This window comes from Vicugna pacos, chromosome 11, assembly GCF_048564905.1.
Source record: "Vicugna pacos chromosome 11, VicPac4, whole genome shotgun sequence".
In the NCBI taxonomy this organism is placed as follows: Eukaryota; Metazoa; Chordata; class Mammalia; order Artiodactyla; family Camelidae; genus Vicugna; species Vicugna pacos.
This window is the reverse complement of record NC_132997.1, coordinates 34,683,927-34,697,327: the sequence shown is the minus strand read 5'-3', so window position 1 is coordinate 34,697,327 and position 13,401 is coordinate 34,683,927. Positions and strand designations below refer to the sequence as shown.

General features: G+C 42.6%; 1 protein-coding gene across 4 annotated transcripts; it reads left to right on the top strand.

Annotated features, from left to right (window-relative positions):
• Positions 1 to 1,200: 1,200 nt before the first annotated feature.
• Positions 1,201 to 6,034, top strand: ZNF32 (zinc finger protein 32). 4 transcript variants are annotated; one of them, XM_072971114.1, is made up of 4 exons: positions 2,569 to 2,585; positions 3,082 to 3,154; positions 3,655 to 3,794; positions 5,053 to 6,034. In XM_072971114.1, exons 3-4 carry the CDS (start codon positions 3,725 to 3,727, stop codon positions 5,844 to 5,846), a joined length of 864 nt encoding a protein of 287 aa, XP_072827215.1. In that variant the 5' UTR covers positions 2,569 to 2,585; positions 3,082 to 3,154; positions 3,655 to 3,724; the 3' UTR covers positions 5,847 to 6,034. The 4 variants fall into 4 exon arrangements, with proteins under 4 accessions (XP_072827217.1, XP_072827213.1, XP_072827216.1 ...); XM_072971116.1 differs by lacking the exons at positions 2,569 to 2,585; positions 3,082 to 3,154 and adding an exon at positions 1,201 to 1,278 and having other exon boundaries at positions 5,095 to 6,034; XM_072971112.1 differs by lacking the exons at positions 2,569 to 2,585; positions 3,082 to 3,154 and adding an exon at positions 1,201 to 1,278.
• The last annotated feature ends 7,367 nt before the right edge of the window (positions 6,035 to 13,401 follow it).

Sequence of the window (13,401 nt, the reverse complement as noted above, 5' to 3'; positions counted from 1 at the left end):
TAGTAGTATGAGTAATAACTAACATTTAGGAATCAACTGATTATTTGCTTCTTCCCTGTATAAATTCCCTCTTGGAGACCAGGATCCTATAAAAATGCACTGGAAAGTGTGCTCGCTTCGGCAGCATATATATTAAAACATGCATTTGAAGGTGGCTTAAAGCATTTACAGAGCTTTTATCTCCTGGCTACTCAAAATCAACCTTGCCCCCTACCAGTATCACACAATCAGGGCCAAGGACTTGAGTGCCTGTGCTTGAGTGGCTCTTCAAAGAAGCCCCATGAAAAAAGAGCTCTTGCCCCATGTGCTGAGTGATTTTCACGGCTTACAATTTCTCAGTACTTCAGACACATAGTTAAGAAAAACTCTAATTTATTATCCTAGAAAATACTGCTTTCTCTCTATAATTCATGGGGTACATGCAGAATGATTTTTTCCGGTTCACTCACACAGCTTGCCTTTGCTCTGAAACAATAGGATAAGGGGTGGCCTGGCCTGGATCCTGGACCTTTCAAGAAGCCTTCACCTAGCCCCTGTAGCTGTCACCTGACGCTCTCCTGGGCTCCCCACCAGGTAAGAAGTCTGTCCAGAATCCTGAAGCTAGTCAGTGATGGAGCAGACATGCAAATTCTAGACAATTCCACATCTCATCTCTTATCCATTATTTCCGGTGCAAATTTTTATTAACAGAATCGGAAGAGCAAAGCATACGAGACATAAGTATCCTTCCACCCAGCCTCTCAAAATTCTCCTGTGGTGTTCCAAAGACTCCACTTGAAATTATTTGCCTCTTGCCTCGGAGCCCTGATTACAGACACTTAGTCTTTGCTTATGCAGTGGCTTAACACAAACCCCTAAGAACCCAAGGCTTTATCAACTGATTTCTTCCCAACTCTGTTTCCTTCCACGATGCCCGGCAAGAACCCTGGATCGCGGATTTCCTAGTTCAGCCGATGGCTTCATCAAACTGCCATCCCACGCCTTGATAATCTGAGTGGTCGTTTGGCGCTCTCGCTCCGCTCACAAGTCGGCTCCCCTGACTCGGGGTCAAATGACGGCTGCCTGAGCGCCCAGCACGCGCTGAAACCCGCGGAGCCCGAGCTGCCGGTCGCGTCGTCGAACTACGTTTCCCACAGTGCTCGGGGAAGCCGGGGCTGCCGACGCCCGGGGTTCGGGCTCGCGCGGAGCCTCCTGGGAGTTGTAGTCCGGTCCGCTCGCGCCGGCGTTGCTGCGGGCTCGGCGCCGGCCTTTGTCTATCTGCGGGCGCGCGCCGCTGCGGTGAGTGAGGCCGCCGGCCGGGTCAGTGCGCCCCGGCGAGGCGCGGCCCCGCTGGCGGGTCGCCGCCCCCCAACCCCCCGCGGCCCTGAGCAGGCCTGGCCAGCCTGGACCCCCAGAGCGGCCAGCCGCAAGGGCAGAGGTCTGCGGCCCGCAGAACCGGAGAGTGGGGTACTCAGGCCCAGCACGCAGGGCGGGCTCGGGGAGGGGAGTGGGGGGCGGGGTGGGTACCTGAGGCGGGAGGCGAGGCCTGTTGGGAGGAGCAGGGGCCCCTCCGCCGCAGCACAGGGCAGAGTGTGGGGGAAGGCGCCACACCTGGAGACGCGAGTTGGGGAGGCCATAGGCAGGTGTGCCCAGGGCCTGCGGTGAGGATGTCAGAAGATGGACAGGGGACAGTGCAGTCTCTCTTGGGAGAGAGAAAGGGAGAATGGACAAACGCCTCTGGGTGGAGGATGGGAGAGGGCAAAGTGGATTCAGGTGTGTGGAGAAAATAATCACCCCCTACCCAGAATCTCCTGATCCTGAAAGCATCCCCCAGGAGGTTACCGAGACAGCAAAGTTCCCCCTGTTCTAGCCCTTTCCTTCTCACGACTCTCAACTCGAGGCCTTAAATCTGTAGGTCATGTCGGAGACCCTTCACGTTTGGTTCTTTTATCCTCCCAAGACTACTTGCTATTACCGTGTTATCAACCTTGTCAGTAAGTGAGGAAACAGAGTCCAGGTTGTCTGGTTACTTGCCCAATGTCATTTGTGAAAAGGGAGGGGGTCATGAAGTTTCTCATGGCCTAAGTTGAGCTCTTCCCACCGGATACAATGGCCTTTTGTATAGGAATGGCGATATTCTCTACTCTACTATAAAGTGGCTTTCTCCAAAATCTTCAGGAAATTGATTCCTCAGACTTGTGGAATCTAGGGAGAAAAATATGACAGTTTCCATTTATCAGGAAGTTTTCCTGAGACACAGCTGAGCTGTTACTTGTTGAGTGTCTCACAGCATATGGAGAGGCACAGCTGTAAATTCTACCCACACATTCTGACCAAACTCTATTTGCTGGACTCCCCAGGAACAGAGTCCAGCCTCAGGAAGCAGGTACCATATGCTTTCCGCTGACTCTTGGTGGATGAGCCATTGTTGAGCAGTAACACCTCGTACTTACAAGGGAACATTCTGTAGTGTCCCAACCCTCGCTGACAGGGCATTGCTCTGTGGTTTGTACTCTAAACTGGAGCTGAGTCCTCCAAATAAGACTTTGAATGCCTCTCCAGTTGCCACAACATGAAGCAGGAAGTGCAGCTGCCAAGAAAACCAGGTACTTGGGTCAAAGAATTGTAGCATCACACTACTATTTCATTCAATCAGAAGCCAGCATTTTGATGGAACATAATAGAGGGAAACAAATAAACATTGAACTACTGCATAAATAAAGTATAAGAATTCAGTAATTAGGGTCCTGAAATAAGACTATTGCCCAAAAGATACAAAAATATAATATGGAGCAAGAGGATTCCTAGGATCTGACAGAGTGGTAAAGTCTGGTCTCAATCCCTGTTCCATTCTTTATCATCATATAAGAATCTTACTACGTCTTTAGTGATGAGAAAGTAGACAACTGTCTGGATATGGGCTTTGGATCCAGAAAGTTTTGGATTTGAACCTTGCTACACCTTGACTCCTTCTTGGCTCTGGGACTTGGGGCAAGGTCCCGGTTGGGGCACTTACTCACCCTAGTTGGAGTCCTCGGGCTTGGTTTTAGAGTCTGAAGTAGGTCTTCTTCCAAGAATTGACAAGTATTTATACTTCCTCAGAACTGGTATTCTCATATCTTGAAGAGTAGGAAAGGGGTGAGTCTTGAGTCTGGAGCTTCCTAAGTGCTGAAAGGTAATATGAAATCTCTTGTTCTGTCCTAATAACCTAGAGGGGGCTGGAGAGGAGATCTGGGGCCATTTCCATCAAAGAACCAATCATAAAAGCTGAAATGTTGGTTTTTTTAGATTCTGAATTTCTTTGGAGGATAAAATAGGTGGTTAGGTGGGGGAAGGAAGTGGAAGATTCCAATCATGCCAAGGCTAAGGTGCAAATAGGAATGACCATTATCATGGCACTAGCAGAAAGAGATACATGTTTGCTTTATGTCTTTTCTGCTTTCCCGCCTCCTGCCTCCTCCTGAACACGTTTGTATGTGGAAATGTTACCTTTATGCCCATTTCGCAATTAAATTATAGGTAACTGACATTACATCAAGCAATCCAAATTTCCTCCATTCACTCACACCCCAAACTGGAGCTCCTGTTGATTTTATTCTCAGTTATCAATTCTCCTGTCCTTTCCTGTTTGTTTTTGTCATCCTATATTGTTTTTGTTTGTTTTTTCCTCCCCAGGTTCTCAAGAACAGCCCATGGAAGAATCATATGAAGAAGTGGTGATTAAGGTCATTCAGCAGGAGTGGACATGTTTGGATTTCCAACAGCTACCCTGCTGGACTGTCATGGAAGATATGCTCAGAATGTAGCATTTTTCAGTGAGTCGGTTGATTGCTGGGATGCGCCCAGTTCACAATAATCGGTGTCCCTGTCCCCAGCACTGGTCAACAGGCTGAGGATATAGAGAAGACATTCCTTTGGTGGAGCTCACCCTTTTGGGGGTGTCACAGGGAAAGCCTGCAAGCTGGAGTTAGAAATAACAATAGAAACAGAGCAAGAGAACAGTCTTGGTATGGAGGTAGTCTCTGAGAGAATGAATGAGAAATTTTAAATCTCAGCACAATCACTGAATAAGAAAGGCTAAGGCAAAGCAAGGGACAAGGGGAAAGTCTCCCTAGGATAACTGCAAGAAAACTATTATTAGTGATGAATGGACCCACGTTTAAAGTGCAGTAGGAGGCTCATATGCAGGACAATATTGGAAAATATTGTCAATATCTGCATAGAAAGTGTTGAGAATAACTTCTCAAAACCAAAATTGATTTCAGTTCCACCCTAGCATAGTAGATTGAAATAATATGGCTTTTAAAGGGAAAAATTCCTTGGATCAGATTCTGTGATCGCGCTGACTCGAGCTGTGGTATCAAGACAAGTTATTTATGTTGCCTGAGCGCCAGGCTCTTTCATCTGTAGTCTGGGACAATAAGCTCTACCATGCAGGGCTGCAGGGGTTAGAATTAAGAGATGTAAAGTATAAGGACTCTGCTCCATAATTTATGACCTCATGGAGCTTACTCCACTGTTAGGAGGGCAGCCTGAAGCACAGGTAGATTTCTTATGAAGCTAATGAAACTTAAATTTCAGGATCTTTCCCCTCCACTGGTCTCTTTAAGGCCCTGGACCTACTTTGATACTTTTTCTTAATGGAAGCCCTCCAAAATTTTAAAGCTTTGGGCCCTACACACCCTGGATCCGCACCTGTTTTGGAGTCAGACAAAACTTGGGTGTGGGACTAAAGGGGATCTTGGACAGTTTTCTTAATTTTTCTCAGCCTGTTTTCTTATCTGTAAGATGGAGATAATCATGTCTGTCACACAAGACTATTTGGGAGGCTCAATTAAACTGAGTTTAGAGGCAGTACACTGCTATGGAGTGTGCCTGGGTCTGAATCCCAGCTCTACGCTTACCTAGCTGTGTCATCTTTGACAACCTCCCTATACTTTGATTTCCTTATCTGTAGCACTCTCCTAAATTGTTTTCAGGATTAAATTATTTATGCAAAGTTTATACTATAATGTCTGGCACACAATAAGCACTCAAAGCATTGTTTCTTTTTCCCCTGTTCTTCTCACTCAGCATATTGGTGCATCTTACATGACTTCCCTCTCATTTTACCAGATGTGATGACAGAAACCCACCACAAATATGATCACTCTGAGGCCACAGGATCCTCAAGCTGGGATTTCCAGAACTCTTTCAGAAGAGAGAAGCGGGAACAAAAATCCCCAGATTCTAAGACGCTACAGGAAGATACACCTGGAGTGAGACAGAGGGTCTATGAGTGCCAGGAATGTGGAAAATCCTTCAGGCAAAAGGGTAGTCTAACATTACATGAGAGAATCCACACTGGGCAAAAGCCCTTTGAGTGTACCCATTGCGGAAAAAGCTTTAGGGCCAAAGGCAATCTCGTTACACATCAGCGGATACACACAGGAGAGAAGCCTTATCAGTGCAAGGAGTGTGGGAAAAGCTTCAGTCAGCGAGGTAGTCTGGCGGTTCACGAAAGACTCCACACAGGACAGAAACCCTACGAGTGTGCTATTTGTCAGAGAAGCTTCAGGAATCAAAGTAACCTTGCTGTTCATAGAAGAGTTCACAGTGGCGAGAAGCCTTATAGATGTGATCAGTGTGGAAAAGCCTTCAGTCAGAAAGGAAGCCTAATTGTTCACATCAGAGTCCACACGGGCCTGAAACCCTATGCCTGCACACAATGCAGGAAGAGTTTCCACACCAGGGGGAATTGTATCCTGCATGGCAAAATCCACACGGGAGAGACACCCTACCTGTGTGGCCAGTGTGGGAAGAGCTTCACTCAGAGAGGGAGTCTGGCTGTGCACCAGCGAAGCTGCTCACAAAGGCTCACCCTGTAGCCACGCTCTTCAGAGGAAGTTCTTTTTATGAGTTAAGAGTATCAAATCCCCTGAGATCCAACAGCCTATCCAGCTTTATGGAATGAAAGGAGACTCTTCCAGAAAGACCATCACTGGGTAGAGCAAACTGACTTTTCTCCCTTCCCCCAAATGAGTATGAAAAATAAATGTCTTGTTTATTATCGTTACCATGTTCGGTTCATAATTTCTGTCAGTTTCTTTTGACATCGTTTCCCAAGGTACCTCCATTAATCTAGTACACAGTTGGAGTTTTATGTAGGAGATGCAGATTTTAAATTTGCAGTTGACACCACCAGTCTTTTTAAACAAATCAACCCGTGGAAGAAGAGGTTGTGTGTGGGGCGGGGTCAGCCCCTTACCAACCCTGAGATTCCTTTCTTCTCTGTGTGTTCAAATTAATCTTGTTTTGCATTCAAGACCACTAGGCAAAATTCATGGGGCAAGTCTAACTAATAATGCTCGTATTGAAGACTATTATCTGGATGATAGCCTCCAATAGCCTGTTGTAACAAATTACCTGTGTTCATAACAAAGGCCCCAGAGTTTCCTCACCAAAGTACGTTCCTTTCCAAGCCTGCATTGTGGCTTACTTCAGTCTTCCACTCCTAGCTGGGATAGAGATAACTTGCCAATAGCCAAGCAGCAGACAACTATCTACAATTTGGGGAGAGACACAATGACTTTCACTCCCTTTGGCAACAGTAGCAATATTTCAGGATTAGAGTCACCTAATAAGGGCATAAGTGTTCCCATTACCAGGCTCAGATTTGTAGTCAGTAATGAAGTCCCAGTCTTCCAACACCACCATCCTCTTCCTCCTATACACATGCATGCACACAGGAAGAAACTTGTAAGGATAATCCACTCTTAATAAGTTTTTATCTCTAGTGGATGAGATTTGAAGAACATTGGAGAAAAGTTGGTTTTAAGGCAAAATTTCCATTTTTTTAGCCTTAGTTATCTCTCTAAATTTTCATTCTGAGCATTTATGTAATTAAAATGATGAATGCTGGAGACAGAGTGGCTTTCTTGATAAGATGCCATTCCATTCTTTCTCTATCCTATAAGTTGTAGGTTTCTACAACTATAGGCTCCTTCTAATAGACCTATAAGCTGTAGGCTCCTCAATCCTATGAAGCTTGAGAGTAAATCTTTATATCAAATTTTATCAAAGAACTTTAGGCACAGAAACACTTTAGAAACATTATGGATTTGAACAGTAATACAATATTGCTCCCAAAGGTACTGTGATGATCCTTAAAGATGCCTATAAGAATGTTCATATCATCCTCATTCATAGTAGTCATAAACTGGAAATAACCCAAGTGTCCAATGACAGGCAAGGTAATCAACTGTCATATAGTCATATAATAAAATTCAACTCAGCAATAAAAAAAGAACAAACAACATGCAATAATACTGATGAATCTCAAAGGCTTGTGTTGAGTGAAAGAACCCAAACACACACACACAAATAGTATTAATTCCATTTATATGACCACAGAACAGGAAAAACTAATCTGCAGTAATAGATATCAAATAGTAGTTGCCTCTGTGGAAGTGAGGGGAGGGGACTGACTTGCAAGAGGCACAAGGCAAACTTACAGAGCAAAAAAATGTCCTATCCCTTTCTTCAGGTAGTGGGTACATGGGTCTATACAGGTGTCAAAAGTGAGTGAACTCAACACTTATAATCTAAGCATGTTATCATATGTAAAGTATACTTTATATATATTAAGTATATTATATGTAAAGTTTAAATAACAATGAGGTAGTTTTAAAATATTGCCCACAAGTTCTTTAGCACTCATCCCATGATGGGGTCTATGTCTCCTCCCCTTGAATCTAGGCAGGCTTGTGACTGCTTCAAACAATGAAACATGGTAGGAGTGATGCAACATGACTTCCAGGAATAGGTCTAAAAAGTCCTTTCAAAGTCTGCAAGGTTTCTGCCTGATTCTCAGGATACTTGATCTGGAGAAAATTAGCTACCAAGCAAAAATCCGACTATCTTAAGGCCACTCTGCTGGACAAACAGCATGTAAGTGCTCCAGTTGACAGATTCACCTGGGCTCCCAACAGACCTTCAGCATCGACTCCCAGCCATGTGAGTGAGCCATTGTAGGTGCCCAGCCCAGTGGAACCTTCAGGTGACTACAGCCCCATGTGACGTGTGATGAAAACTTTATGAGAAGCCCCCAAGTTAGAACTGCCTTCCCAAATTCCCAACACACACAAGATCACAAGAAAAATTAAAGGTTTTGTTCTATACCACTAAATTTTCAAGTTATTTGCTATACAGCAATAATACTTAGAATATATCATAAAATATATATTTTTTTAAGGATGAGCTATTTTGAAAAGGAAAGGAAAAATCAGCAGGAGCAATTTGATTATCACTGTTTAAATAAAAACAGGGAATTATAATTTATGGTTCACAAGAAAGCTTAAGGTTTAAAGATAAACATTCCCTTTGACAAAACAGGTGGCAGAGTCTAGATTAGCTACCCGAGATGCAATGCAAGTTACAAAATAAAGAAGCTGCTGGTCTCCAGCAGCCCTGGACTACAAGAAATGTATACATATGTGTTTGTCTGTGTGTGTGTGTGTGTGTCTTAGAATCCTAGTTCTGCAGAAAAACATGAGTAAACAGTACATCGGTCAGAAATATAAAGTATCTTTAAAAATATTATTCCTATTTTCTATATGTATATTATTAATTTTCTTTACAGAAAGCTCACAGCTTATATTAATATAATAACAAGAGAGAGTTCTGGTTCCAGATGGCAAAGTAGGAAGACCCTGAACTTCCTCCCATGAACAAACAGAATCTCCATCTACATATAGAACAATTTCCTCTGGTGGGGATGAGGGTACTAAAAACTAGCTGAGCAACTCCAACACATCAGGCAAATGAGAAAAAAAAAAACTTACTCTGAAGCAGGTAGGAGAGGCTAAGAAACAATCCATAAACCCACCATCAGCACTGTAACCCACTATTGGAAATAAACACAAAACCCAGAGCTTCTCTCTGAGGAGTAAAGCATCTGAACCCCACATCAGGTGCCCCAAACTTAAGACCTGCACCTGAGAGATGATCTTTCCCCAAAACACCTAGCTTTGAAAATCAACAGAGTTTGTGTCCATGAGACCAACAAGGCTATAAAGAAATGAGAAATGGCTCTTAACGGGCTGAAATACTTAGATTCACACCACAGACCAGCTCAGAAGCAGCCAATTGAGAGGCGCCCAGATTTTATGTGAAAGGGGCAAATTTGCTTATGGTAAAGCGTTGACCTGAGGAGCAGGCATCTAATTTAATACACACAGAGTGCACTGCAAAGCTGTTCCTCATCTTTCTGATTAAGACGTGGCAAAGCACAAGACATCTGTTAACTGATTTACATTTTACATAAAGAGAAACCATATTGTTAATGGGGCATGAAGACTTCCCACCCTGGAAGTCTAAAACAGTTCCGTTTTTGCACTCTGTATGGATAATGAAGGGTACAGCCTTCTAATAGCCTCCCTAAAAGACATGCAGCCTCATTGTAGAGCAGTTCTTCAATCAAAACAAAGGACTCCAGAGCTAAGGGAGAGCACGGTGATTAGAGGTCGTCAGAGAATCGAAATATTGTGGTCCAGTATTATAAGGTGCCTAGTACAGTAACTACTAGCATATGTGACTATTTAGTTTAAAACAGTTAAAATGTAGATCATGAGTCACATATCAACATTTTAAGTGCTTAGTTGCCACATGTGATTAGTAGCTACCAAATCGGACAGTGCTGCTCTGGACCATTTTCTGCTGATTCTGCTTGACTCAGGGATAATATGTGGAGTGTCTGTACGAAGTAATTGAGTGTATTTCCATTACTGAGTATTTCAATAAATGATTTTTCCACATTAGGCTGTATTTGTCGAGTGGCATAGACAGCTCAGTTATACTCTTTGCACTTATGTCCATAATTCTGTCTTACATTTCACGCCGTTCTTGCTTCTTCCTTTCCACTTGCCTTAATACCCTTTGGTAAAGGACACAGTGAACTAATTATAATCAAACAATGACTGTCTTCTGTGCTGCTTTCTCACGGTCACTGTTGACCATTCTCTCAGATCTCGTCTGCTCTGTGCTTGTAGCTGGGGAGCACCTGTGGAACCCCAGAGTCTGTCCGTCCTGTGCACCTCACTGCTGGTCCCCTGTGTGTAACCTGTCCAAAAATATATCAACACAACAGATCCAAAATGGGAGTACTCGTGTTCCTTTCTTCTCTATCAAATGTGAACACTGCTTAGCCAGTCATCCAGCTGATAACCAGCAGGTCCAAACCACTCCTTGTCTTAGTCTCCTGTCCATCCAGTTAGTCATCCCATTCTTGTTTCTTTTAAACTCTTAATATTTCTTGAATCTGTCTTTTCTGGTTCATCCTTGATGTCCGCTATAGCTTAATTTTCTCTTTTTTGTTCCAGTGTGTATGGTCCTGTTTTCTAGAATCTCAACATTATTTTCAATAATGTCTAAAGTGTTCAGCTAATGTTTCCTCCAATTCATTGACTTCCATCTGAGGACAGGGTAGAGTCCAAGATCCTGTGACACTCAGGGCTGCTGCTGATGCAGTGATGTCCTGTTTCCCATCCTTAAATACCTACCATGGATGGTCTGCTATTTACCAGTGTATTACTGAGCAGTTGTGATATGTTTTTCCTGTGGATTGCCTTGTTTATATTTTTCCCCTTTTTCCCCATTTTTTATGACCTTATAAGAATCTATCATGTAATTTAGATAGAATCTGTTATCTCTTCTTTATGTTGTAAATACATTTGCCACCATGACCCTTGTTTTTAAAAAAGGATATTCTTTCTCTAATAATAAAATTTTAAATTGTGATGTACTGAGTGGATTTTTAAAACTTCTTTATAAGAAGCCGTTTGCCTTGACAAGAGTAAGATGATGAGTCCTTGACATATTAATCACAGTTATTTAAAATGCCAACGTCTGTGTCATAGCAGAGTCTGCTTCTGATTCCTTTTTCCTTCTGGGTGTATTTTTCCTTGCTCATTGGCATATCTTGTAGTTTTTTGTTGAAAGCTGGAAAGATACCTGGTAATAGAGGTCAACAGCCTTCAATGCGAGGATTTACATTATTCTGACGTAGGAGCTGGGCTTTGCTTACTGTTCGTTGCAGCTGTAGGCTCCAGAAACTTCAGTTTCTTCTGGTGTTTAATTTTGTCTCCCCTCTTGCCTTAAGAACCCGCCTCAGTGAGAGCCTGCCTTGCAGCTCCTTCAGCTGAGATGCACTGTCACTACGCAGGGTCCTGTGGGTGTGGGCATGAAGTGTGGAGGAGGGAAAGCATTCTAGAACCGCATGATTAAGCCTCAGTTTTCTAGTGGGCTGAGATCCGTGGGGCTACAATTGTCACAAGCGTTTCTTCAGTGGTATAGCTTTTCCCCCGCCTCCTACTCCCTTCCCTGGCTGAGAGTTCCCACTCTCTTTCATTGAACTCTAAGTCTTCTGAACTTATTTCATGATTGATTCTCTTCTGTCTGTCCCTTTGGTTTACCGGAACCCTTACTACGTACATGTTACGGCTTCTGGACCCGTCAGCCAGGACCTTTGTCTTTGAGTACTAAGTACTTGGCTTGGGCTTCTTGCCTCAGGACTCTGGTGCCTCCTAAAGGGAGGCAGTCGTTGTGCTTTTCATGGTCTAGGCTGTGCGTTTCCTGAGCGCTCTGACAGACAGACTGGTAGGGTCCCTTGGCAGGTGTCTCCCAAGCAGATAGTGGAGGCCAAGTGAGTTTCCACCTTCGTGGCGGCTAATAAGCTGGAAGCCTGCTACTTTTTTATGTGCTCAGGAAGGAAGGCTGGACTTCCACGTGCACGTGGGTGTCTAATTTTATGTTCTAGGAGATTTGCAAAGTACTTCACTTGTGTTCATTCTATTTCCTATTTCAAGTCTTCAGTAAATAGTCTTGAATTTGGTTTTTACAATTCACTAGTCAAGTTTTTGTTTGTTAATATGTTTAATTAAATTAAATGTTGCTAGCAGTACGACTATTTTAGGTTTATATTGATATGCTTATTCATTTTCCAGTTGGGTTAAATTTCAGAAGGGTTGCTATTCTTTTTTCTCCTTAGTTTTATTGAGAAAAATTCACATGCATCATTGTATAATTTTAAGGTGTACAGCATGGTGGTTTGATTTACATATATTGTGAAATAATTATCAGAATAGGTTCAGGTAACATCCATCATCTCATATAGCTACAAGGATACGGAAAGAAAGAAGAAAAGAAAAAAAGAAAACAAAATATTCTCCTTTGATGAGAACTCTTAGGATTTACTTCCTTAACAACTTCTTTGTATATCACACAGCAGTGTTAACTATAGTCATCATGCTGTGCATTACATCCCCAGTACTGATGTACCTTTTGACAACCTTCCCCCAGTTCCCTCTCCCTCCACCCCCTGTCTCAGGTAATCACAAATCTGATCTCTTTTCCGTGAGTTTCATCTTTTTTTTCCTTAGATTCCACATGTAAGTGAGATCATACAGTATCCTTCTCTGTCTGACTTATTTCGCTTTGCATAATGCCTTCAAAATCCATTCATGTTGTTGCTGCAAATGGTAGGATTTCCCCATCTTCTGTTGTTGAATATTCCACGGTATATATGTGCCACAACTTCTTTATCCATTCATCCATTGATGGACATGTAGGTTGTTTCCATGTCTCTCTTATTGTTAATAATGCTGCTATAAACATGAGGTGCAGATATCTTTTCGAGTTAGTATCTTCCTTTCCCTTAGATATATTCTCAGAAGTAAAATTGCTGGATCATATGGTAGTTCTATTTTTAATTTTTTCAGGATCCTTTATACTATTTTCCATAGTGGCTGTACAAATGTACATTCCTACCAACAGTACACAGGGTTCCCCTTTCTCCACATCCATGCCAGCATTTATCATCTCTTGTCTTTTTGATGATGGCCATTCTAACAGACATGAGGTGATATCTCATTGTGGTTTTAATTTGCATTTCCCTAATGACCAGTGATGTAGAGCATCTTTTCATTTACCCGTTGGTCTTTCATACATCTTCTTTGGAGAAATGTCTGGTCAAGTCCTTTGCCCATTTCAGAGTTGAACTTTTGGGTTTTTTGGTTGTTACTGTTTTGTTTTGTTTTGTTTTGTTTTGTTTTGTTTTGTTTTGTTTTGCTATTGAATTCTTTGAGTACTTTATATATTTTGGATATTAACCCCTTATCTGATATGGTTTGCAAATGGTTTTCCCATTCCATAGGTTATCTTTTCATTTTATTGATGTTTCTCTTTTTGTACAGAAACTTTTTAGTTTGAGGGAGTCCCACTTGTTTATTTTTTATTTTGTTCCTTGTGCTTTACGTGTCATATTCAAAAAATCAATACCAAGACCCATGTCAAGGAGCTTTATTTCTGTGTTTTCTTCTAGGGCTTTCGCAGTTTTATGAACAGTCAAGTTTTTGTAATTTTGAGAATTATTTCTTGTTCTCTGAT